This window comes from Urocitellus parryii, chromosome 9 (assembly GCF_045843805.1).
Source record: "Urocitellus parryii isolate mUroPar1 chromosome 9, mUroPar1.hap1, whole genome shotgun sequence".
Taxonomy (NCBI): Eukaryota; Metazoa; Chordata; class Mammalia; order Rodentia; family Sciuridae; genus Urocitellus; species Urocitellus parryii.
In genome coordinates, this window is record NC_135539.1 from 5,972,127 (window position 1) to 5,998,704 (window position 26,578).

General features: G+C 42.6%; 1 protein-coding gene across 3 annotated transcripts in view; it reads left to right on the forward strand.

Moving 5' to 3' along the window:
* The first annotated feature begins 898 nt into the window (after positions 1-898).
* Crebbp (CREB binding lysine acetyltransferase) overlaps positions 899-26,578 on the forward strand; it is a 133,071-nt gene continuing 107,391 nt past the window's right edge. For 2 of the 3 annotated variants that reach the window (XM_026385651.2, XM_077802982.1), the window contains exons 1-2: positions 899-1,044; positions 24,295-25,007. In XM_026385651.2, coding sequence (XP_026241436.2) covers positions 960-1,044; positions 24,295-25,007 — 798 coding nt within the window. In that variant the 5' untranslated portion in view covers positions 899-959. The remainder of the gene's footprint in view (positions 1,045-24,294; positions 25,008-26,578) is intronic. The other variant, XM_026385650.2, reaches the window with a different exon arrangement.

The following is a 26,578-nucleotide window of genomic DNA, read 5'->3' on the forward strand; positions in this document are numbered from 1 at the left end:
CCCCACGCACGGCCGCCGCGCCTTCGGCTCTTCCGCTCGAACGCGCTCGGCTCTTTCCGCCGCAGCCGGCGCAGGTGGAGGGGGCGGGGCGGGGGCTGTGCGTGGTGACGCCGCGGGGGGGTGACGCACCGGCGTGCCCCGCCCCCTCCCCCTCCCCGTTCAGGCTCTGGAAAGAGAAGAAAAAAAACTTTCTTTTTTTTTTAATTGAGGAATCAACAGCCGCCATCTTGTCGCGGACCCGACCGGGGCTTCGAGCGCGATCTACTCGGCCCCGCCGGTCCCGGGCCCCACAACCGCCCGCGCACCCCGCTCCGCCCGGCCGGCCCGTTCCGCCCGGCCCTCGGCGCCCGCCCCGGCGGCCCCGCTCGCCTCTCGGCTCGGCCTCCCGGAGCCCGGCGGCGGCCGCGGCGGCGGCGGCGGCGGCGGCGGCGGCGCGGGGTGGGGGGGCCGCGGCGCGGCGGCGGCTCCGCTCGGCGCATTGTTTTTCCTCACGGCGGCCGCGGGCCGCGGGCCGGCAGCGGAGCCCGGAGCCCCCCGGGCGTCAGGCCGCGGGCTGGTTCATTAAGTGGGGCGCGGGGGGGTAGTGAGGCGGAGGCGGCGGCACCATGTTCCCGGGCGCCGCCTGAGCCGCCGGGCCAGGCGCCGTCGCTGCCAGCCGGGCCCGGGGGGGCGGCCGGGCCGCCGGGGCGCCCCCGCCGCGGAGTGTCGCGCTCGGGAGGCGGGCAGGGCATGAGGGGGCCGCGGCCGGCGGCGGCGGCGGCGGCGGCGGCCGGGGGCGGGCGGTGAGCGCTGCGGGGCGCTGTTGCTGAGGCTGAGATTTGGCCGCCGCCTCCCCCACCCGGCCTGCGCCCTCCTCGGCCGGCCCGCGCTCCCGCGCCCCGCGCCCCGCGCCCCGGCTCGCAGCCGCCGCGACCCCCGCCGGGCCCTGCGCTCGGGGCTGCTTCCGCGAGCGGGCGAAGATGGCCGAGAACTTGCTGGACGGACCGCCCAACCCCAAACGAGCCAAACTCAGCTCGCCCGGCTTCTCGGCGAATGACAGCACAGGTGAGCGGGGGCCGGCGCGCTGTCAGCGCCCGCCGCGGGCGGGCCAGGCGGGCTGCGGCGCCGCTGGCGTGCGGGTCGGGCCGCAGTCGCGGGGCTCCGCAGCCTGAGTGCGGACTGGGAAGTTTCTTGGAATGTGCGCCTTGGAACGCGCTGAGCAGTTATTTTGAAAACTTTTTCTGGGGGGGGGTCACCTAGTTGTTCCTTTTCCAAAACCCCAAACTCGGTTAACAAGATGTCATCAAAGTGTCTGTGGTGTGTTTCATTTACATATCTAACTTTAAAACAAAGTTGGCAAATTTTTAAATCCCTCCGGACTTCAGTCTGCCTTTGAGCTTGCGTTGCATTTACCATATCGATGTAAAAAAAAAATGTTAAGAAATGTAAGGATTCTGATTTTTCAAGAAATCAGCAGTATACCGACCGAGTCATCTTTTTTCCCCCTCATGAAGCAGCTTCCTTAGAAACTTTCTTGGAGAACGATATCAGGTGTGCAAGCGTGCTCAGTTCATTCAGTCCCTCCGAGTTGCTGGTTCCTGGGAACGTTACCAGCGAGTCCTGCTTCCTCTTCGAAGCTCTCCTCTGCGGTGGAAACTAGGCGCTGTTGCGAACGCTGCCTTCTCAGCGCAGCCTGGCTCCTCCAGCGCAGTCTTATAGTGGTAGCATCCGAAAATCAGTTTCTGATGAATGGGTCCAAATTGAATTGCATTGCTGCCTTCAGATTCGTGCTAGACACAGCTGTTCAACTTGTGAAACTATTTCTGTGACTGGCCACTAATGTATTCAAAAATCTATTTCTACTTTTGAAACAAAACTGGAATTTTGTGGCTTCGGTGTGACTACAGTTCCTGGAATCCAGCTGTGAAAGGTGTCATGTAATATTAAGTTAATGTAGAAATGAGGAAAATGATTTAAAAAAAAAATTAGTCTAAAGGAGATTCTTGTTGAATTAAAATTTGTTCACCAGTGGGAAGGAGTAATGACTCTCAAGTGTAAAAGTCACTGATAATGCTTTTCTTTTTAAGTGGTTAAAAAGTTGAGTTTGACTTTAATTTTATAAAATCAACTTACTGATGTGAGAAGTATGGAAAAACAATAGGTAAAATGCTTTTCTGCAGAACAGATTTCATTTGCTTCTTTAATCGAACCATGTTTGAGTAAAAAGTCGTCAATTATGTGAAATGTAGATAATACTAGGCAAGTTCTTGTACCTACTGTATACATCAAGCCGTTTCCAAGATGGAGCCCCAAAGATGGCCTTTTAGGGGTGGTTTCTGTTATTGAGCTATCAGCTATTAGTGTGCTGCTAATCACAGTAGAGGTTATCAGAAACTACTTTCCACAGTTAACCACTTTTCCCCCCTTCCTTTCCAGTTTTGAGCCCGGAAAGTTACAGGGCAATCTTATTTCCAGATGAGAAACAAAAAGTAACCATTTTTAATGGCTCTAATTTAAATCATCCAAAAACTAAAATGATCATATTTAAATTGAGTCCTTGGTTACATATAAATCACCATCATATTATCATGAAAGGGTGTGTTGTGGACTCCTGAGCACCTTAAACAAGGGGAAATCTTCAGGAGTAACCAGTAGTCTAATATATCTAGTAATGAGATGGACCGAGATCTTAAGGATGCATATTAAGCAAATAAGGGCTTAAGTATTTATATTAAATACATTGAAAGGAGTGAAGGTGTTTGGTTAGTTGGGACAGAGAGGCCTAAGAAAACATTCTTGAGGGATTTAACCTTTTTTTAGTGAGAAGATGTCTTGGGCTTCCAGGAGTATATTGAGCCGGGTGGAGCAAGATGTGTGTCTTGCACACATGATCAAATTTGAGGGAGGGGAGCTTTGTGCCTGGGAAGAGATGCAGGGTTGGAAGGAGAGGGAGATGGCAGCCTTGGAGCCTTATAAACAGGAGTAAGATGGACTTTTGTGAGGACTGGCCTGTGAATCCCTTGGTACTCCTTAGGTGCGACCACAGGGATGGTAGTAAGCGTGACTCTGATTGTGGAGTTTACCAGCCAGGGCACTGCCTGCAGTGTACTCTAGTAGGGCTAAGTGGCATCTGAGTGATGAATGCCATTGTCACTAGTGACCAACAGTAGTCACCACTGAAGGCTGGGGAGAGCTTGTGAAGAATATGTGGAAAGAGGGATGTGCTCCAGAGGAGAGTAGCAAGAGAGAAGGAGAAGCAGTACTTGCCATGCCACTAAAGCAGCAGCTCTGGAGTGGCAGAGTTTCATGGTATCAATGTTGATGAAGTAGCATTTTTTAGTTGTACATTGGAGTCTTAAACAGTGTCTCAGATGCAATTTTCCTTTTCTTGGCTAAGAAATGAGGACTTTGTTACCCATACTATGTAGTTGGTTGTATATTTTAGAAAATTTTTTCTTTAACATGTTCAAATTAAAACAACCGTACCAGTGTATTTCAGCAGCAGGGATTCACGATGAATAGGGTAAGAGAAATAAATGAGCAAGTGGTAGACTTTTTTCTTTCTTCTTTTTTTGGTCAACTTTATTGTGGCAAAATTTGTATAAGTAAACAACTTAAAAAGTTTTAAAAATTGTTTTGTGAAAACACAACATAGGTATATTTCATCCTATCCTAAAGAGTTGTAAATACATTTTATAATGTGAATGCTCTTTTGAAAACATTTTAAGTTTTTTTAAGAGATGAGGTCTTGCTATGTTGTCCAGCTGGCTTGGAACTCTTGGGCTTGAATGATCCTCCTATCTCAGCCTCCCAAGTAACTGGGACAACTCTGCACCAGACCATGAATCCCTTTAAGTTTTCTTGTGATGGATACGATTACCAACCCACACATCTTTTATAGCCAGATGACAATCTTGGTTGCCTGTGCAGTACTTTACATATTGGAGTGTTTTCTCCCTGTCATCTCCCTGTGATCCTCACTCCATCCTGGGGGGGGTGGGGGGAGAGAAGAAATTACTACTGCTATTTTCTAGGTGAGGATCCTGGTTTCAGAGAGGTGATCTGCCTAAAGCTATAGGAAGGGTCAAAATCAGAACCTAGATTGTTAAAGAATTCTGTATATTTAATTTGTAATTCTACATCTGTAAACATTGAATTTGCTTGAATCACAAACCCAAGAGACTCTGGTATTTGGCAAGTTTCAGTACCATCACCCCAGTCAGTTAATTAAAACCCTGTGGGGAAAGTTTATAACTGGCTATGGTGGAGGGGGGGAGTAGGGTGTGTTTTTCCTAGCATGGATCCCCTTTTCTTCTGGTTCAGGTGTTGTCCTCCATTTGAATCATGAGGGCTCACACACCTATTTACTGCAGGGGATAATTGAGAAATACTAAAGTTGTTTTACCTCATCGCTAAGTCCTGGATGAATAGGAAGAAAAAGCTTTTATGGAGACTTTTGAGGGCCAGGATTTCTCATGATTTTGCCTCATATGCCCCAGTAAATTCCACCTTTATGTATATGTAGAAAGCACCAATCAGAAATAAAAAGAAGATCTTAGAGTAGAGGGAGGAGGGGTGAGAAAAGCTGGGGTCATCGGATGAAATGGAGTAAATCAGATTCCATGTATGAAGGATTTTGTCAAAATGAACCTACTTAATTTGTAAAACTATCATGCTCTAATAAAAAGGTGGGAGGAACTTTTTAATAAATTGGCGAGGTGGAGAATGCCTGTGGCTCCACTGGAAGCCCCTCACAGGTTAAGGCCAGTCAGTGTGAAGCATGCCAGAGGGGCCTCAGACAGAGCAGAAGATGGGTATCACTCCTTGTTTAGCCTTCGGAGTTGATTCTGATTCCTAAACATAACTGAAAATGACTTGGCTTAATCCTGCAGTCGGAAGTTGATGCTTAGATCTTTAGCCTGTGTTTTTACACTTTTAAGATCTGCGGTTACAATTGTGTTTTAAAGTATGTCTTTACTTGGGCCTCTACAAGTGCTGACTTTGTATTTTTACTTAACGTGTTTGAAAACAAAATTGTTAATCGTTTGGCTGAAGTGTGCTTACTTTGTTTAGGTGAAATGTACCTTATTATGAGTTTGTAAAGACTAGGAAAGCTTTCCAGTCTAGTTCTTGGGGTCACATTAGTGAGGGCACCACCTCTTTATCTTACTGCAGCCAGCACTTGGAGTGTGTTCCAGAAAATTAGAGGGGATGTTAAGAGGTGTTTCTCCAAAAAAAGGCTTTGTGCTCAGAGGCTGTTGGTTCTATCTGAGGGCTGTAGTGCGGACTTTCCAGAGCCTTCATGTGCTGGGGGCACTGAGGGACTAGAGTTTACACCATTCACAAACCTTGTTATCAATAGAATCCCTTTTTTATGCTGGGCAAGGTGACTCACTCCTGTCATCCCAGCAGCTTGGGAGACTGAGACAGGAGTATCATGAGTTCAAAGTTAGCCTCAGTAATGGTGAGGTGCAAAGCAACTTAGTGAGATCCCGTCTCTAAATAGAATACAAAACAGGGCTGGGGATGTGGCTCAGTGGTTGAGTGTCCCTGAGTTCAATCCCTGGTACCCCCCCCCCTCCAACCAAAAAAGAAAGAAAAAAAACAACTTTTTTTTATGTAATATGTGGACCAGCTAACTTTTTCTGTAAAGCACATATTTTCAGCTCTGTGGGCCATCTGGTCTCTTGTTGCAACTACTGTACACTGCCATTTTGGCAAGAAAACAGCCATAGATAGTGTGTAAATGAATGGGCATAGTTGTGCCTTTCTATGACATCCAGGGGATTTGGCCATGACCTCACTTGATAACCTTGATGTGATGGTGGGACTCACCCATTTGAGAGCTCTGGGCTGTGCTCTGAGCCCATGTTGTGTGCTGGCCCTGACACTCACCAGGAGGTGAAGCCAGGGGGCAGCAGGGTGAGATGAACAGTTTGGAGAGTTTGGAGTTTAGTAGGATCCTCTTCCTCTGTCCCTCTTGTTTCTCTTTAACAGTTTTATACATCATTTAAAATCAAGTAAGTTTAACAAAAAGCTAGGTAACTTCGTAAACAGATTTCTTTTCATTCTTTGCTGACCATTTTACTTTTTGCTGATCCCAGTGGCGTCTACAGTATTCTCATTCTGTGCTGTGGTTGGCTGGTGTTTGGGGTGGGTCACATCAGGTCTTTGAGCCTCGGTTTTCTCAGCTGTAAAATGGAGATCATAATGATTTCCATATCAAAGGGCATCTGAGGGTGGACTGTGGTGGTGTCTGGAAGAGGCCTGATCTGGATCTAGCATTTGCAGTTACCAGGAAAAGTGGGTGTGCCTTGTCATTGCCTGACTTGCTAGGAGTGCTGGCCCAATGGAACTGAGACCTGTTGGTTAGTAATTCTGGAAACAGCGACAATAGTCTTGTGTGCACGTCCACAGAGTCCCTTTTGCAGGCACATATGTTGTGTAGCCTGTTACCAGACACACAGCCAGGAATTCTGTAATCAGTGCCGCTGATTTTGCCTCCATTTTTAGTGTTTTTTTTTTTTTAAGTGTGTGTGTGTGTGTGTGTGTGTGTGTGTGTGTGTGTTGCTGGGGCTTGAACCCATGGCCTTTTGAATTTGAGGTAAGCACTCTACCAACTGAGCTATGCCCCCAGTTTTTTTTTTTTAAGTGAGAACATGATAGCCATGAAATTTTAAAATTAGAAAAAAACTTAAGTGTGTCATGTGTTCTGAGAATACTTAATAATTCTGAAACATATTCCATGGACTATTTAAGCAATAAATGAATATCTGATTCTGTTTCTTGCTGTGTATATTATAATTCAATTTGAGGTACACTTTGGGCAATAGCAGCGTACCAGAGGATTTTGGTAGATTCCCTTCAGTAGCTTAGAACATTATTAATAAGACTTTGAGGCAAAACTTGAGAAAAGAATGTAAAACACACTCAGGTGGGGCAATCCAAAGAGGTTGTATTTGTTTCCTGCAGAAGTCTAGGGCTGGGGCCCAGATTGGGGCAGTACCCTGGAGTTGGGGGGCCTTGAGTACTTTGGTTCCCTTCCCCTCTCTGCTGCCTCCCCAGCCTCTTCTGCTATGCAGGCACGCATTTGGGTAAACCTGCTTGTCTTCTTGGCCTCCTAGGTTGGGAATAGCATCCTGGACCTGACAGTCTTGTGTCCTTGGATGTCACTACAGGTTCTGACCCTTGTCTAAGTCCTCTTCTAGTTGTCCCAGTCAGTCTCTGGGAAACCTTCACACTCCTGGGCATGCTCTCTGGCTTCAGCACACATGCCCTGTGCTACCTTCAGGCCACTAAGGCCTTTCCCTCTGTGTGCATCCCTTCTTTTCTGAATACATCCATCTTCCACGGGCTTTAGTGTGGCCTATCCACAGCTCCTGCTTCAAGTGGGGGAAGAGATCTACCCTCCTCATTCTGTATTAAGCTTGGTGTTCAAGAGAACTCTGACATTGATGGGAAGTGTAAGCATTGCACAAGTACCCCACAGGTAATAAGCTTTCACATATTTCACTTTCTCTGGTGAGGGCTGGAAGAGGGATCACAGGGTCCTGTAGAAGCTTCCTGGAGTAGGCAGTCTTGCATTTGAGTTTGGACTTTCTTGAAGGGGTCTGAGTTATTGTCTGAGTGTGGCACTTACAGAAGGGTGTGGGGAAGATGTGGAAGTAAGCAAGGTGCCCCTTGCCCTTGTTAAAGTTCTTAGACAATGTGGAGAATGACTGTTGCTAACCTTTGAAAAACTGCCTTCAGGGTATTTATTTTCTGGTTCTAAATTTAGTAAGCAAGACTATTTTTGAGCTGTGTTTAAAAGTTGAATTCCTTTTTAAACTTACCCTTAAGTATATTGGCTATTGGCCTCTGTGATGTGTCTCCCTCCCTATGTTTCATTTACATTAATCAAAGGAGTGTTTAGTCCAGCCATTTCCAAGAACAGTAAAATCTAGTGGTGAATACTTGTTCTTGAGTACCTCTGCCTCCCTCCCTCCCTCCTCTCAGCTCTGGGTTTCCATCTGCTACTGTTTGGAAATGTCTTAATTTGCTAGTCTTGCTAATATACCTTATCGTATTCCTTACTGGATAGTAGATATTTTCTGGATCTTCACCTCAATCAGCCTTTTGAACTTAAATAATCTGTAATCATAGAAAATGAGCTGTTTAACGGGGTTGTACAATTCTGTTACAGCACAAGTTCTTTTTATAGTATTCAAGCTTCCCCTCCTCCCCATAACTAGCTAGGCTTTTTCTTACTAAAACTGCACCACCTGTACATGTCTTAACTTTATAGTTACACTCTCCAGTGAAATATCAAGAAAAATAAGCTGCTCTTCTTCATGACAGCCTGTGGAGACGGCTTGTACAACATTTCAGCAGAGCGGATTTTGGTCTTTGATTACAAACTGAATGATGACTCTCGGGAACTATAGGAATCTAATAATTAGGGTTTGCTTTGACAATTATGGACTATAAGAGCTTGACCCAATTCCTTTGGATTAAAATATTTTGAGTATTTGTCACCTGATTAAAAGTAGAACCTTGTAAGCATGACTCAGAGTTGAAGGAAATGTCAGTGCTTTTTATACTGGGAGCACACAGTGTGATACTCGGGAAGGAGCCCTAGCTTCAGCTCATTGGACGCACAAGCTGAGCTCCCAGCCTACTCACTCATGACTGGGGCTAAAACTTTCACCTCTTGAGTTTTGAGGGACAAGGGGTACTCGCACTTGGATATGTGTGTGGGAGGGGGGATGAGAGAGAGAGAGGGAATGAGAGAGAAGAGAGAGGTTTCTGCTGCTGTACTCCACTTCTTCTTACTTTGATTTACTTTGTGTGTGTTGGGCTACTATGGTGCGTGGCATACTGCCTGTTGAGACAGCCATTATTATTGTTTAGTTGTGTGGGAAAATATCAGACACCACCTACTTTTCAGGCCAGTGAGGATTGGAATGATATAGGTGAGGACCTAAGCCAGAGCCAGACCTGCAGAAGCTTCTTACTGAAACAGTAAATAGGAAGCTGTTGCTTCTGCTTCTTTTGCTTCTAGTACCAGGTCTATTGCAGTTGCAGTTTCCAGTTTGCAAAATAATGAATTAAGAGCTGGATTCAGGAATCCTACAAAATTGGTAATAGTTTGATTTACTTTGATTAGTCTGTGTTGGCAGTGCAGCTATTCTTCATAGCAAATTGAAATCTTAACTAAATGGAACTTTTTCTAGTTGTTTCATAACAAGGACTTGATTTATTTTAGGTTAGACCTTAGAGTGAAAGAAAAAGCAAGTACAGAGAAATGATAAAAATCATCTTTCTTTTTAGAAAGCAGAGTCAGAGGAGAGAATGGCTTTGGGATCACTGTCCAGTTTGGTCAGGTTGACTGGTTGAAAGGAATGCCAGTGAGACTTCATTCCTCTTTGGTTTGGCTCCCACTAATTCCAAGAGGAATGGATTCAGATCTAGGCTGTGTTGAGAATTTCCTTTTCCTACAAACTCTATAATGGGAAGTTCTTTCAAAGGAGATTATTCTTTTTCCCATTCTCCTAGATATTATAGGTGTGGTCCTTTATATTTTTTACTAGTAGAAATTATCCCAGTGTGGACAAAGAATTTCCCTCCTGATTTGTGAGTATCTTTATACTTAATCTTAAACCTTTAGTAAGTAACTTTTATTGGAAATAAACTGAATGCATAAAATATTGATAGTTTTTCTGTGTTGTTTGGTCTTCCTCTACTGTTGTGGGAGTTGGGTTTTGTTTGAAGAGCAGGACCTATCTTTCAAAATAGTTGAACTTATCTTGAAACATCTTCAGGGAATCATTCAAATGATAGAAGGGAGAAGTCAGTGTTCTAGTTCTCACTGATAACTTTCTTAGTCTCCGGTATGTGAGGAAAAAGCATTCCTTCTCAACAGCCAGAGAAGATCTGGGCGTTTCTCTTGTTTGAGAGATGACACTGGTGATAATCTCTAGGTCCTCACTATCTAGTAGAACTGTCTGTGACAGTGGACATATTCTCTGCACCACCGAAGACTGGAATGATGAGCCACGTTAGGCGTTGTTAATTAAAATGTGCCTGGTATTCTAAAGGGACTAAATTTTTTTTCTTATATCTTTATTTTGTTTATTTATTTTTATGTGGTTCTGAGGACTGAACCCAGTGCCTCAAATGTGCAAGGTAAGCACTCTACCACTGAGCCACAACTCCAGCCCCAGAGACTAAATTTTAAATTTAAAAATATTTTAATTAAATAAATAGCCCCATGTGAATAGTGACTACTGTAGTAGTACAACTCTAAGTACATGTGCTTTTCCTGTTAGTTGAATTTTTACTCTAAGATAATTATGACCTGCAGGAATAATAATAAATGCCTCTTTTAAAAGGACCATCTTTTAAAGATGGAAGACACTTTCAGAAATATTTATAGCTTTAGTTACTCTCTTCATGGGTTATCCACTCAGAAGATATTTTGCAAGAAGACTTGTGTGTGTGTGTGTGTGTGTGTGTGTGTGTGTGTGTGTGTTTGCGCTAGGGATTAGAACCCAGGGCCTCGTGCATGTGAGGCAAGCACTCTACCAATTGAGCTATATCCCCAGCCTCAGAAAATATTTTGTAGATAGTTGTACGGACCCTGATGATCTAGTGGGGACATCACAGACCTGAACTCGGCCTTCTTGTGGTTGGGGGAAAGAATTCCTGGGAAGCCAAGTATAACCAGGTGTGACTTCAGAGGGGAGGCACTGAGCATGGCAGTGTACAGGACAGCAACTGAGCCTGTGGGAGAGGCCTCTTGGGCCTAAGGATGAAGAGGAGATGGCAGGTGGTACATCTCTGGGCATAGGGAATGGCATATTAGCCAGTGTGAAGGTCTGGAGGTGTAACCTCTGGATTGTTGTTTTAATAGTTTTTGTGAACACTGGTTTTGCTTTTTGTTTATATTCTTTGGGCCACCAAAATTTAGGTAACTTCCTGTTGCCTCTGTGAGGATGGAGACTGCCCTGGGGGAGTTGTTTGGGCCTGGGATCCTGTATCAATTCTACTGCTTCATTATTTCATTCAACCAATATTTCAGTGTGTATTATATGCAGGTCATTCTCTTGGGTTGTGGTGATAACAGTGGTGACAGAAGCTTCTCTTGCCTCATGGAACTCAGAATTTAGTGGTGTGGTCAGGCAGCCTGCCAGTCCCCACCAGTGACTATCATTCAAACTGAGGTCATTGTCTGACCAGTGGAGCGGGGTGTTTCAGGTGGGTGGGCAACTTGACAGAGGGGGAGCATGGGAACTGATTTTAGGAGGCAGGTTGGGCATCTGGAGATGAGGTAAGGTTAACAGGAGCCTTGGGTGTCAAACCAGGGAGTCTAGGTCTTTTAGGGCTTAAAGAACAATACAGTTTTTTGAAATACTGACCTTGCCCAAAGTGACTGGGGAGATGCTATCATGATTTTTTTTTGTTTTCCTAGACATATGGATCAGCTTTTCCCAAAGTCCACTTTTCCATCCAAGCTCAGATCTGCAGAAGATTGACAACTGCCTCTCTACCCCTAATCCCATTTTGGGGAGGAAAAGAGCCACATGAAAGCAGCTCAAGAATCAGAATTAGTGGTTATATTGAAGATGTTAGGGAATTTTGGTACAGATAGATTTTTTTTAATGTTAAAAGTTATCTTTGAACAGATAATGTATTTATGTGGTTCAAAATTAAAAACAAAACAAAAAGCCAGACTTGGTGAAAAGCCTTCCTCCTTTGTCTCTGGAATCACTTACCCATAGCAGCCTGCCTCAACTTTGCTTAGATCTCATTCTAAGAGATGTGCTGTGCATCACTAAGAAAATATAGTCTCCATATACTCTTTTTTTTTTTTAACCTTTATTTCACTTATTTATTCTTATGTGGTGCTGAGGATTGAACCCAGGATCTCGCAACTGCGAGGTGAGTGCTCTACCGCTGAGCCACAACCCCGGTCCCTCCGTATACTCTTTACCCAAAGAGCTTATATGTGATGTTCTACACAAGTGCATTTTGCACTGATAGATACCTTAGTACTATTAGAAGTATTAATATCAGGGCTGGGGTTGTGGCTCAGCGGTAGAGCGCTCGCCTAGTACGTGCGAGGAGCTGGGTTCGATCCTCAGCACCACATAAAAATAAACAAATAAAATAAAGGTATTGTGTCCAACTATAACTAAAAAAATATTTTAAAAAAAGGTATTAATATCAGAAGACTGGACTTTATTCTAAATCTTACTTTAATGGTAAAAGTGTTTTGGTACTGTACTTAGATAAATAAAATGATTTTACTGTTTGTACTGTGTAAATAGGAAGAATTGAAGGTTTAAAAAAAGCTAATTTCATGTCATCTTAGATGTTAGGGGTTTTGTTACTGTTATCAAAATGTATATCATGCAGCCAGTTCACACTAGTGGTGTGTTTATGGTTTCTCAGTTCCTGGAAAAGATTCTTTAAAATCTGGGTTGGCTTATTAGTTGATATACAGATATCTGTAGCTTAACAGCCTACACCAAGCAGAGTGAAAAAACAGTTTCTTGCTTGGTGGGCCTTGGAAGAACATTCACATTAACTGCACAGCTTTCATTAATTTAGTAATTAATCTTAAAATTGTTAACACTGAAGATGACCCCAAAATCCTGTTAAAGGGTGAATAAAAACAAGAACCTTTTCCAGGGGTAAGAAGATGTATGCTAATGTGTATGCAGTGTAAAAAGTTTTCAGATAATAAGCTCTAGGTATTTTTAGGGAATTGAGGAACTGGGGATTTGGGACTTCTCTTTCATTTTATATTCTTGCAAGTGCTTTTTTTGAAAAACCCAAAATCTGGGCTGGGGATATAGTTCAGTGGTAGAATGCTTGCCTATCATACATGAGGTCCTTGTGTGTGTGGGTGTCCAATCTCCAGCATTTAAAACACACACAAACCTAATGAAAATCTAGTTAAAAACTAATCCAAATCAGAACATCCTTTTTGAATATGTACATGTATGAGTATTTGTATTTTTGATTAGGAGAATCTGTGACATGGTGACAGCAGAGTTTTAATAAATTCCTGTTGCAAACCTTGAATTTTTAAAGAAAGTACAGATTACCTGAGAAGTGCCATTCAGAGATATGAAAATGTGATTGTGTTTTTTTGTTATGTCCAGTTATCCAGTTCCCACTTCCTTTGTTACAAGATCATTTTTTTTTTTTTTTAATGGTTCTGGGAATTTGAGCTATATCACCATCCCTTTTAATTTTTTGAAACAGAGTCTCACTGAGATTCCCAGGCTGGCCTTTCAAGCTTAAAATCCTCTAGCTTCAGCCTCCTGGATAAGCTCCATTTTTAACAGTTTTTTTTATTTTTAATTTTTTTAGTTGTAGGTGGACACAATACCTTTATGTGGTGCTGAGGAATCGAACCCAGGGCCTCATACGTGTGAGGCAAGCTCTGTGCCACTGAGCCACAATCCCAGACCCTAACAATCTTTTTATAAGAGGTTTTTCGTTGATGTGCTGGAAACTACAAGTCTTGACAGCTAACCACTGTTTCTTGGAGTATTTTGAAATGATGTCAGATTTCTGAAGGTGAGAAACACTCATTCTGCTACTACTTTGGGTACAAAATGTTACATGTAGATTGTCATATTCCTTTAGAAAAAAAACAAAGTCCGTCTTTAAAGTGCTTTTTCTTTGCCAGCCTTCTAAGCTTGTGTGAACACCAGAAATATTTTAAAAAATATTTTAGTTGTAGATGGACTCAATACATTTATTTATTTTTATGTGGTGCTGAGGATGGAACCAGTGCTTCATGCATGAGAGGCATGTGCTCTACCACTGAGCTACAATCCCAGTCCACTAGTATTGAACCCATTTCAAATTTTAACCTCAAACTGCAAATACTCCCACTGGAAACGGGAGCACATGGGACTATTCCAGATGTTCTCACCAGGTGCTGAAACTTAATAATCTGGGCCCAGGCACCCCAGAGTAGGGGCTGCCTTTAAAAACAACAGTTTCACTTACTACTTAGTAGTTAACTCACATGGCTCAAAAATTGTAGGGCAGATGTTGAGAGCCTCCCTCCCTCTTACCTTGTTTTCCCAGGTCACACAGGGACTAGTTTATGCTCCCTACCAGTGTAGATCTGTGTTCTAGCACATACTGTTGTGTTCCCTTTCTTCCCTCTTCCTGCCTTTTCCTTGCAAACTGAGGTAGCTTACTGTGCACATGGCCTTAGATGTTGGCATGGGAAGAACTTTGTGTCTTTATACAGTTGCCTAGTGTTCTGTTGTACGAGATGGTGCCATCACTGATTTAATCTGCTTCACTGATGGATATTTAGGTAATTTCCAGTCTTGTTCTCCCTCAAGCAGTGCTGTAATAAGTAGCCCTGGAAGTTAAGTACACATGTATATAACAATTCCTAGAAATGGGTCTCATGGTTAAAAGGCATATACATTTGTAAATTTTTTGGTACTGGGGATTGAATTTGGGGGCCACTGAGCCACATTTGACCACTGAGCCACATACCCATCCCTGTTTTGTATTTTATTTAGAGACAAGATCTCACTGAATTGCTTATGCCTTGATGTTGATGAGGCTGGCTTTGAACTTCTGATCCTCCTGTTTCAGTCTCCTGAGCTGCTGGAGTGACAGGCCTGTGCCACTGCACCCGGCAACATTTGTAATTTTAATTTTACCAAACTTTCCTCCAAAAAGTTTTCTTGTATGTTGGCAGAGTCTTAAAAGTAGCACACCTGTGCCCAATATAAGAATCATTGGAGGTTTTATGTTTTCTTTATTAACATAGTCTAGTAATTAGTGCTTATCCTGGGGGTTTTTCATCATTTTGAGCTATGCAGTCTTTTCTGATTTATCTTTAGTGGGATGCTTTTGAACTTAAGGCATTGATTTTCTTTCTTTTTCTTTTTCTTTTTTTTTTTTGGCTTCCAAATAGTGCACACGTTTTCTTACACTGTCACCTAAGTTTACTTTCATGCCCGGAATGCACTTTCCCCCTTTCTCCTGACTTGATGTTGCTGCCTGCCTGTTATAGCTCACAAGCATTTGGCCCAAGGACCTGATCCACCAGGTCTGCTTGCTTGTCCTGATGTGTGACCAGGGCATCTGAGGTCTGGGGCTTGCTCTGAGGGGTTGGATCCTAGCTCAGCCTTTCCTTTCCAGGACTGTTCTTGCCAAAATAATCCTTTCCCCAACAGTTTACTAATTGCAGAGTAGGCAGGCAGCTGGTAATAGTGCCTCATTGGGGTCTTGGTGCCCCTCTCAGCCATGGTCAAGAGAGAACAATGAGCCCCTTTCTACTGTTCCTGCCCTAAACAGTTGAGATAATTTGTAGGGACTGCAAGGTCATTTACTATGACAGCCACCCTCTGGTTCCATCCTAGTACCTGTGAGGCTTTTCTCCATCCTTTAATACACACACCATGCCTGGGAAACTTAAGTTGTTGCAGCTGTCTGAGAATGGCACTTCCCCTCTGACTTCTTGGTGTGCAGAATGAAGATAGGAGGCTCAGTACATATCCAGGATGGCATGGTTTAGGTCCATTACAACAGAGCACTTTCAGTTGGGTCCGTTTTGGATTCTTGAATGAAAGATGAACTGTCAGCATTCAGTGAAGCGAGGTTTCCTGGTACCTGATGCAGAGTGGCCAGGAAGCCCATATGACAATGAAAAAACAAAATACTGAAGTTTTGATAGTAAGTGATCATGTGAAGTAGAGTTTACCTTTACCTTTTCACAAGTCAAATGATTCTTGAAAACTATAAAAGTGTGTTTTTTGATAAATCAGGTATTTCCCCCGAGTTATATTTTAGTTCCTGTAATTTAAAAAGATTGAAATATACTTGCTAGGCAGGTTTTCATGTGAGCACCCCTGGATGGATACTTCTGGGACATGACATTTGTCCCATAGTTCAGCTGTACATTCAGGTTTAATAAGTTGAATTATTGTCTAGCCTTCAACGAAGAACTTAAGTTTATGCTAGAGGCTAGGGTTTGGGCCTTATTGTCTGTCATCTGCTGTGCTTTGTCTGCTGAACAGTGGGTGGATAGTTGCAGTGATCCTCCCCAGAGGTCCATTCCTTTTAGAGCATTCTTTATCTGATCAGGTGTGGATCCTGAGATTTTGGAAGTTTTTTCCTTGGAACTCACCATAGCAAAGTAACCAACTTGTGGCTGCTTAGCTTGCTGTATTAACATACCTGACTGATTGGAATCTTCTTTTCTTCTTTTCTCAGTGTTCTTTCCTTCATGTTCTACTCGGAGTTTGCCTATTATTTGAAGTCTTTATGGATCTTCATCCCATTCCACTTGGCTGTGAAATATGATATGTGTGTTATCAATCTAAGTTTGTGACTTGGTGTCTGTCCATGGATTGTCTTTTTCCTCAATTAGTTATGACCCTCTGGGTAGGAAGATTTCTTCTAGTGGAGTTTCAGTCCCAGTCAGACCTTCCCAGAGTAAAGGCCCAGAGCAGGGACTTGCCTCCCCACTGTGGGGGGCGGTGAGTGTCAGCGACTGTCCAGCCAAGTGGAGCCAACCTCAAGTGGATTAGTGAGGCCCATTGAGGAGGGGCACAACTTTTTGCTCATATCAGATCACTCACTGTTCAGAATGAAGTAAAACCTCATTATTCTGTACTAATTAGCGGGTGGTGTGTCTGCATAAAAGAAGCCTGAATCACAGAAGATTTTTAGAAGAAATTTGCTTTAATTATTTCCTAATAGTATTATTTAAAAAAAAATGTTAGATGTCTTTTGGGAACTTGTTTAATTGGCTAGATGGTACTACTTACAGTGGCATAAATGCTAATGAAAGAGTTCTCTCTCATATTCTCTCTTGTGTTTTCATTCTCCATTGTTGATGAGTTTATTCCATTGTATATTTATATAATCCCTAAGAATTTTCAAGGCAAAGTGGGGTTTAATTTACCAGAATTGCCACAGGTCATCAAAGCTGCAGATAATAGCAGGGCTGTACCATAGAAATGCAGTGGTTTTTGAGTGCCTGCTTTGTGCCCTGCATGGGTGCCAGGTTCTTGACAGATGTTATCTTCAGTCCCAGTTGCCTTGGAAGATGAGCTTGTGACAGTGATTCTGTGCTGAGCACCATGTGTACATAATGTACACATTGGGTATATTGCAGGATGGAGTTCTTCCATCCACTGCCCTGCTGGGCAGGTGCTGCTTTCTGTTTTTCCACCGAGGAAAGCATATGCAGGACAGGAAGGTAGCAGCAGTAGTGACAGTTGTGATCTGAATGCACACCTTCCTGGGTCTCTTCTTACTGCACCAGGTAGTGCTTCCATGTTGTCTCTAATTAGAAGATCTTGATAAAGGTACTGACAGGGTCTAGAATGGTTTCCAGGTTGTCTAAGAATTGTAGCCCTGTGAAACACATACCCTTCTGTCTTAAGATGTGAGTTTCTCAGCATCCCTTACCCCTGTTAGATCCATTTTTGTATTGATTTTTTTTTTTGAGGGCAGGCATCAAAAATTTTGAAATGGATAGGTAAAAATTGCATGTTTTTATACAACACGATATTTTGAAACACAGCATGGATTGGCTAAATCAGCTAATGATTTTTTGTCTTAGTTCATGTTGTGTCCAGTGGATGCTTAAGAATTTAAAATTCTTCTTTTAAGTTTTTCCAGGGTGGCTAAATAAAATGCTCAGTTTTGAAAGATTTGAGTAGTCATTTATAGTGCAGGTAATGCCGAAAGAAAAACCTTAAAGAACTCTGAAAAACTCTTTAAGAAAGCTTTTTTCACAGGGAATAGGGATGCTAGAGAGAATTAAGGAGTGGGTGGAGAGAAACAAATATTCATGGGAAGGGAGTTTCAGACTCTTGGAAGTAGAGAAATGTGAACACACAACAAAATAGCATCTAAAGCTTTCTGTAGTTTCTCACACTACCATTTCTTACTACATATAATCTTTGCATCAGTCTTCATTGATACTGAGGTAGAGTGAATTGTACCAGTATGGTTCCCTGGAACATAAAGAGGGGTAAAGAGACAGATGAGTAAAACAGTGTAACATTCCAAGAGAATTCTTTGTTTTTTAAAAATATTTAGTTGTAGATTGACATAATTCCTTCCTTCCTTCCTTCCTTCCTTCCTTCCTTCCTTCCTTCCTTCCTTCCTTCCTTTCTTTCGTGGTGCTGAGGATCGAATCCAGTGTCTCCTGATTTCGAGACAAGCACTCCACTATTGAGCTACAACCGCAGCCCTGAGAATTCATCATTTAATTTACTTCTCTTTGTTTCTGTTTTCAGAATGTAGTAATAAATGATTCTTACTTTATATCTTTGACCAGCTAGGGGAGCGACTTATTAAAATTGACAGTGTATGTCTCCACCATAACTGGTGATTTTCTTGGTAATTCACACATTGATTTAACACACAGATGCTTACTGAGTACCTGATCCATACTAAGTACTTTAGCAAGTAGATAGTGGTGAGCCAGACAGCCAGCATCCCTCCCTCAGTGGAGCTTAAGCCCTCCTGAATTTGCATATGAAATTGATAGTGTAATTTTAATTTGTTCAATTTTAATTTGTTCAGTATCTTTATTGAGTACAAGAGTTCATACTTCTGGCCATAGAAGATACGATAAAATAGTTTGTCCAAGTTTTGATATTAAAACCAGTTGTGTAATTTAGAGAATTTGGGGTGCCAAATGTAATTCAAAGGAAAAAGATCTTGAGATAGAGGAGATTTCAGAAATTCTGAAGAAAGGTGTATTTTGTGGGTAATTTGTTTGGTTGGTATATTTGAAACAGTTTTCAAATGTTTTTGGATGGACAGATTGACTTAGCTACTTATCTGGTGATTTTGTTTTTGTTTTGAAATGGAGTCTTGCTGTGTTGCCTGAGCTGGCTTGATTTGGTGCTCAAGTGACACCCCAACCCCCCTCCCCCAACCTCAGCCTCCCAAGTAGCTGGGACCACCAGGGGTTGCATGACTGCACCTGTTCTTCCTGATATATATTTCTGTAAAATGAGAAGCTTTTCCTCCAAGTACCTGCTAGTTATTTGTGCCTTGTTTAAGATGAAATATCACAAGTTCAAGGGTCACATATTTGAGGCCAGCCTTAGCAATTTAGTGAGGTCCTAAGCAACTTAATGAGACCCTGTCTCAACATAAAAAAAGGACTGGAGATATATAGCTCAGTGGTGAAGTGCCCCAAGGTTCAAGGTACAAAGAAAAAAAGGTAGATTTGAATTCTGATCATGATAAATAAGAATGGTCTCACAGCTCATTTTGGGATACCATTTATCTTTATGTGTTCAGAAGTGGTCATCATCTGAGCAGGATCTCTGCTGGCTTAGGTTTCCCAGCTAGCTGTGAAATGTCCTTTGTTGTTTTGGTTGGTTATGACTTTCTCTGTTCTAAAGCCTTAAATTTTCCTTTTTCCTCATCAGGCTTCCCCAGAAATTGGAAAGCTGTAGTTTGTGTTTTCTCTCTTATTAGCTTAGTGAGGGGGTGGGCTCCAGATTAGTGGCCAGGAAGCTCCAGAAGAGAGAATACTCTTGTCCCTAACCATGGAAATGTGACAGGTGGTTTCTGGTATTTTTGATGTGTGACCGGGAAATCTCTTGCCAAGGACAACAGTTCAGAAAGCAGGGTACCCGTGATCTGTGCATCTTCAGCTTTGCCTTAGTGATTGGCAGAGAGAAGGGAATTTACCCAGGATTGGAATTGGTAGCTTTCATCTTGAACCTTAGGAACTTCCGATGACTCAGATTGCTATTGCTCAGTCCACATGTTGGGACACTGTTGTGTAGAAAGCGTAGTTGTGCATGTTGTAATATCCTGATGTGCTTTCTTCACTCTCCTTTGTTAGTTTTTTTGAACAAAAGTATAGGGAACAGCTGTGAGAAGAAGGGTGGTATTGAGGGAATGTATGCAGCCTGTCCTGTCTTTATTTTCTTCTGTTTTTTTTTTTGTGTGTGTGTGTTGCACATAATGATGGAATTTCTTGTTACATATTCATACATACACACAATATAGCAATATAATTTGGCCAATATCATTCCCTGTGTTTCCTCTTTTCTTCCCTTCCTCCTTTGTCCTGGTCCCTTCCCTTTCATCTACTCTACCAATCTCCCTTCAATCTGTCTTGTCTTTTTAAAAAACCACACCTAGTATATTTGGTATGTGTTTGGACTGGTGGATGAGGATGTAAGAATTAGTCAACTCTTACTGAACCCACCATTTGTTAGATATCTATGTTTGGACTGAAATAGAATGAGGAAAAAATATTATCAAAGTGGATACAATTTGACAGACCAGTCAAAACCAAACTAAAACACTAGCCCGAGAAAAGTACCCAGCTACAAAAATTGACCATGTATTTGGTAAGGACTAGAATAAGCCATAAATGAAAACTGGTAGATCGGAGAGTGGTAGGATGATGGGTGAATTTTTTTTAAGCCCAGAGCCTTGGCATGCTAGACAAACACTACCACTGAGCCTACATCCTAGCCCATGATGGGTGGATTTTTAAAGGTGAGAAATTGTTCTTCAGGATATTATAAAATAACCACTATCTATGGCACACAATGTCTTAGTCCAAAGTGTATCATGTAACCCTGGAATATTATCCTTGCTTTACAAATGAGGGTAAAGCAATGAAGAAATTAATCTGTTTGCTCAAGGACCCATGACCAATTGTTAAGTCAGAATCTGAACTCCTCTGTTTTCAGTTTTTCTGTTGTCCTACACCTAGCTGGGGCCCTAACTTTGCAAATTTATCTTAATTTGTTCTTGTGGCGTTGTCTGCTGTTCTTTGGCTTGGCACCTTCTCCTTGGAGGAGTGCTTGGGGATGCTTGAAAGGGCCTGTTAGAAAATTCTGCAGGTTGTTCCGCACTTTAAGTATGAAATATTTGGAGTGTGTTTGTTTCTAGTTTACACACTCTTCATCCCCACTCCAAGCAAATATGAAGGAAAGAATCTCTATTTTGGTGCTCCACTTTCTGGTTTGGATGAAATTTCATTTTCATGTTCATGGATTAAGGGGCACTGCATTAAAAAAATATGTATTTGTAGAGTGATGAGTAGAAAGTGTGTGTGCATGTGGACAAAGCCTGGAAGGCAGCAGACAAAATGTTAGTTATGGTGGGGTAAATTTTTTTGAACTTTATTTTGTATGATTTGTATCTGGAGACTTAATAAATCTCAAAATTCAGGACAACGTAGCAGCATAAAACTTGTGGACTGACCTGCAATAGTGGAGTGGTCCTCTGGGTACCACCTGTGCTTTTTCATGGAACTGTTTGCTTGATCCAGGATTATATTCAGTCTCTTCACAGTGACAGGTCCTGAAGAGGCACCCAAAATTGAGGGACTGTCTACTTAACAGCTGGTTTCTACTCTTCAGAAATGTCAGTAATGGGAGACAAAGGCTGAAGAGCTTTTCTTGATGGGATGAGATACTAGAGACAGGACAACTGGGATTCTGAATTGGATCAGGAAAATGAGTATGACAAAAGACATTATTGGGACCATAAAATTTGAGTAAGGGCAATATATTAATTATATGCTCGGTATTACACTTTCTAGATTTGACAAATGTACTTGGTTATGTGAAAGAGTGTTCTTAGGCGATACATACTGAAGTATGTGGGAAGAAAGTATCCTGCTAGTAGTCTGTAGCTTACTCTCAGGGTTCTGGGGAAGCTGTGTGTGTGTGTGTGTGTGTGTGTGTGTGTGTACATGGTAAGTAGTGCCTCATTCTTTGTGGTCAGATGGTGAGTAATAGGTGTGTATTAAATAGAGATGGTTTGCCAGGCAGAAGAGTACAGAGAACTTGGACAGTGAAAAAGAGGCACTAGTCAGTTCTGTACGGGAAGGAAGTCTGCATGGTCACTGTTCATAGTCACTGAGTGGGGTTTAGGGTGGCATTTTCTAGCTCAAGAGAATATCCAGAAAAGACTTCCAATCTAAGTGACAGGTCACTGTATTATGGCTGGAAAGTAGGGTGCATCTGGAGGGGTCGGGTAAAGGACTCAGAAGAGGGAGGGGGTCCACTGTGATGGTCTTTGTGTGCTCTGCTCATCCATAGACCTGATGATATATTAGGATATTTTCAGCTGTGATTATATTAAACTGTAGCTAAAATGGCTTCAACTGTAGGCAGTGTATTTTCTCATGTAACAAGACATCAGTAGGTTCCAGGATTGGATAATTGAGCAGTTCGGACTTCATGGACTCAAGTGTTAGTATTTTTTATTGTGAGAGTAGCGGTGGTTTCTTCTGCTTGCAGGAGGACTGCCACAGGTCCATGACGAAATCTGGTCAGAAAAGAAATTTCTTTCTGAGCCTCCCTTACTATTGTGCAGGGAAACCTTTTCCAGAATGATTTCTATTGACAGTTGTTCAACTTCCTTGAGCTGGGATTTTGTCACCTGCACGGGGAAGGTGGACATGTGGACATGTGCTTGGCTACTTTCTCTTCTGTGGCCAGGGAACGGTGCTGCCCTTCCCCAGAGAAACTCTAAGGCAGCCACCTCAGAACCACATGGGTTTGCCAGCAGTGTAGGGGGACAGGTAATTGGGTAAGCAAACACGAGGACCTGCCACCCTGGAGAAGTTGTTGTTAAACTTCTAAATGTGGGAGATGGGAGGGCAGGTGAGTTTTTTAAATTGTGGGGGAGGGGAGAAGCACAGTTAATTTTATTTTTGGTATGTTACATTCCAGCCATTGTTCTAATTTTACTCTGTATACCATTTTGCATACATTTCTATTTGCATGTTTTTATAACATTTCCCTACATTTCTATAGTCATCCTAAGTATTAAATAGAATGTTTTATAGTACAGAACAATTAAGCTTCTTTTTAAAAAATTTTTTTAATTGTTGATGAATCTTTATTTATTTATATGTGATGCCGAGAATTGAACCCAGTGCCTCACACATGCTAGGCAAGCTCTCTGCCACTGAGCCACAACCCCAGCCCAAGCAATTAAGTTTTCTGTTATTGGATAATAATAATAGTAGTAATAGGTAATGCTTATTGAGTTCATGTGTCACCTATAATAGCACTCCTTTCCATTCATTAATTCATTTAGTTCCTACAGCACCCTTAGGAGTAGGGGCCATCATCATCTAGTTTTCAGGTGAGGAAACTGAGGCACAGAAGGGCTAAGTAACCTACCCAAGGTTTTATAGCTGGTAAGTAGGAAGCTGGAAGAAAGCAAAGGTTCAGGTGTAAGCAGGACCAATTAGTCTCTACCATCAGGCTAAACTGTTTCTTGTTGTTATTGGCCTTTTCTTTTATGTCATTGGCATTTTCTTTTACAGATAATACCAAGGTGAACATCATTCTGCATATCTCATCCTTTGTACATGAATATGCAGCTTGCTTACTATGGGTTGGGAAGCTCAGAGAGGTGAGGGAGTAGAGGTGACACAAGACCACACACTTCCTTTGGGATGGTTGTCTGCTATATGCCTTGTCCACTTGGGAGTCTTTGTGGTTACCCTTGTTGTTATTATTTTGATACTGGGGATTGAATCCAGGGGTGCTTAACCACTGAGCCACATCCCCAGCCCTTTTTTATATTTTATTTAGAGACAGGGTCTTGCTGAGTTACTTAGGGCCTTGCTAAGTTGATGAGGCTGGCTATATACTGAGGATCCTCCTGCCTCAGCCTTCCGAGCCACTGGGATTACAGGCGTGCATCACCATGCCCGGCTGTGCTTATAATTATTCTGTATGATTGACACTTCTCATAATACAACTCTTTAAACTTCTATTTTTAACTTTTTAATTCTGTATGTATCTTTAGTATTTTTGGCAGCTTTCCACTTTGAGAAATCACTAATCTTGTTTTCCATTATGTTTTTTTTTTTAAATGATTTAACTTTAAAAAGTATAATCACTTAAGGTTGAGCTTTCATTTCCCCAAACTACTATTTATCTAATTTAATGTCCAGTTACTTTCTAATACACATAGATTCTTAAAACCATTTTAACTTTAGTGACTTTTTGGACTTCCTATTTATTATCCTTTTGTATATCTTGAGTTTTTTCTCACATAGTATTATATAATTGTTTTAGAATATGATAAAATCCAGGGGGGCTGGCTCTCCTCTCACCTTTAACATTTCCTTTTTTAGAACATGAAAAAGTCTTTTTCCTTCTTTTGTTTTCCCAAAATTTCAGATCATTTTGACATTACTCTGAAGGCATCCTAGTGTTCTGCTTCAAATGCCCATTAGGTTAAAAATCATAGTAACATGTGACAGTAGGAAAGCTATTATGGTTTCTTATTTTCTCATTTCCGTTTCTGTTTAATTTCTAGATTTTGGATCATTGTTTGACTTGGAAAATGATCTTCCTGATGAACTGATCCCCAATGGAGGAGAATTAGGCCTTTTAAACAGTGGGAACCTTGTTCCAGATGCTGCTTCAAAACATAAACAGCTGTCGGAGCTTCTTCGAGGAGGCAGTGGCTCTAGTATCAACCCAGGAATAGGAAATGTGAGTGCCAGCAGCCCTGTGCAGCAGGGTCTAAGCAGCCAGGCTCAAGGGCAGCCGAACAGTACGAACATGGCCAGCCTGGGGGCCATGGGCAAAAGCCCTCTGAACCAGGGAGATTCATCAGCCCCTAGCCTGCCCAAACAGGCAGCCAGCACCTCTGGGCCCACTCCCCCTGCTTCCCAAGCACTGAATCCACAAGCACAAAAGCAAGTGGGGCTGGTGACCAGCAGCCCTGCCACATCGCAGACTGGACCTGGGATCTGCATGAATGCTAACTTTAACCAGACCCATTCAGGCCTCCTCAATAGTAACTCTGGCCATAGCTTAATGAATCAAGTCCAGCAAGGGCAGGCGCAAGTCATGAATGGATCTCTTGGGGCTGCTGGCAGAGGAAGGGGAGCTGGAATGCCATACCCTACTCCAGCCATGCAGGGGGCCACGAGCAGTGTGTTGGCCGAGACTTTAACACAGGTTTCCCCGCAAATGGCCGGCCATGCGGGACTGAACACGGCACAGGCAGGAGGCATGACCAAGGTAAGTGAGCTGAAGTGTTTGTTTTCTGCTTAACTGGGGGCTTTTTTTCTCCAAGCAACATGGTAACATGGGACTACTTGGCCTTTTCCTGTCCCTACTATTGGACTTTGCACATGCCACTTACAATGTGAGAGATAGACTTGTTATCTGGAGCTTTGCTTTCTGGGATAAATATCTCTTCCCTATGTCTTTAAAATGAGAATTCCTAAAGAAGCCGCCAGAACAGCCTGCAGGTCAGGTAGTTGGAAAACTATAGGGAGTACCTTTGGGCTAGTTGCCAATTTTCAATCTCTGAGGAAAATGTGTAGAAATAGCACCACATGGTTGAAAGAGGCAACTTCTGCTGAGAATTAGCTTTTTATTGCATCAGTGGATCTGGTAAAAAATTATTTTACCTCAATTTACCCACCTGATGAAGTTTATCCTCCTATATACCTTTTCCTTTGAACCCTCTGGAGAACGAAGTTTACTTTCCTAGTCTGCTTTATTCATGGAGAAGCTGTTCCAGGGTCTACCTGTTGCTCTTAAGAGGTTGGACAGAGCCAGGGGGAAACACGGGCCTTTGGGTCTCAGCAGAAACAGCAGAGCAGTGGTTCTCGATTTGTTGTTCCCAGAGCAGCAGGAATAGCGTCAGCATTCCCTTAAGCTTGTGGAAAAGTTGGACCCACTGACTTGGAAACTGGGGTGGGGCCCAGCACTGTGAGCTTTAGGAAGCCACCAAGTGCTTCTGAGACCCAGTGCTTGGGGAAGGCCTGAGCTGAAAATTTGTAAAAACAAATAATGACATACAAAACCACCAGGAACTTGAACATGTAGTGGATCCTGGATGACATGAAGTATTAATTCATTTATATGTGATAATGATCTTGTGTTCAGGTCACTTTTATATACATCTTCTCAATGGCTCTCCAAGTGCAGTACAGGGCACCAGACACTTTCAGGGGGACCATACTGACCAACTGCAGCCACCAGTTTTGTAGCTGCTTTCTAGAGCAGAATTAGAACATGAAGAAGAGGAAAGACAGATGCCAAGCTTTATGCAAGACAGCTGGAATGGATGGAGGCTGGCAAGGGAGGAGAGTGCAGAGAAAGAATGGGCTAAACCCATTGATGGGCTAAACCCCACACAAGCCCTGCCACCAAAGACTTCTGAACAGCAGCCATGGGACACCTATTTCAGTGTGGTTCAGCAAATTCCAGAACAGAACAGAGTTTGGACCGTGGATCTGATTAGTCCTAAATAAGGGAGAGAGAGAGAGAGAGATAAGAGCACAGTTTCCATAAGGTTGGCTTTAGCATGATTGGTGGTTACGAAGTTTTGTGACTATCTTAGGCAAGGGAGAGGGGTTTTTAAATTTAAAATATAAACGTGAAGTAATTGCATGTGTTTCTTTTGAGAAGTTAACAGAGGAAAACATGAACTTTAATTTTAGTTGTCCCTTGACATTTGAGGAGGGGTCTGGGTGTACCTGTGTGAGTTGGATCAAGAGGGGATTTCTAATGGGTTTCTAGCTCCTGGGTAAATGGATATTTTTATCTTCCTACTTCACTCATCACTGCACACTGCCCGT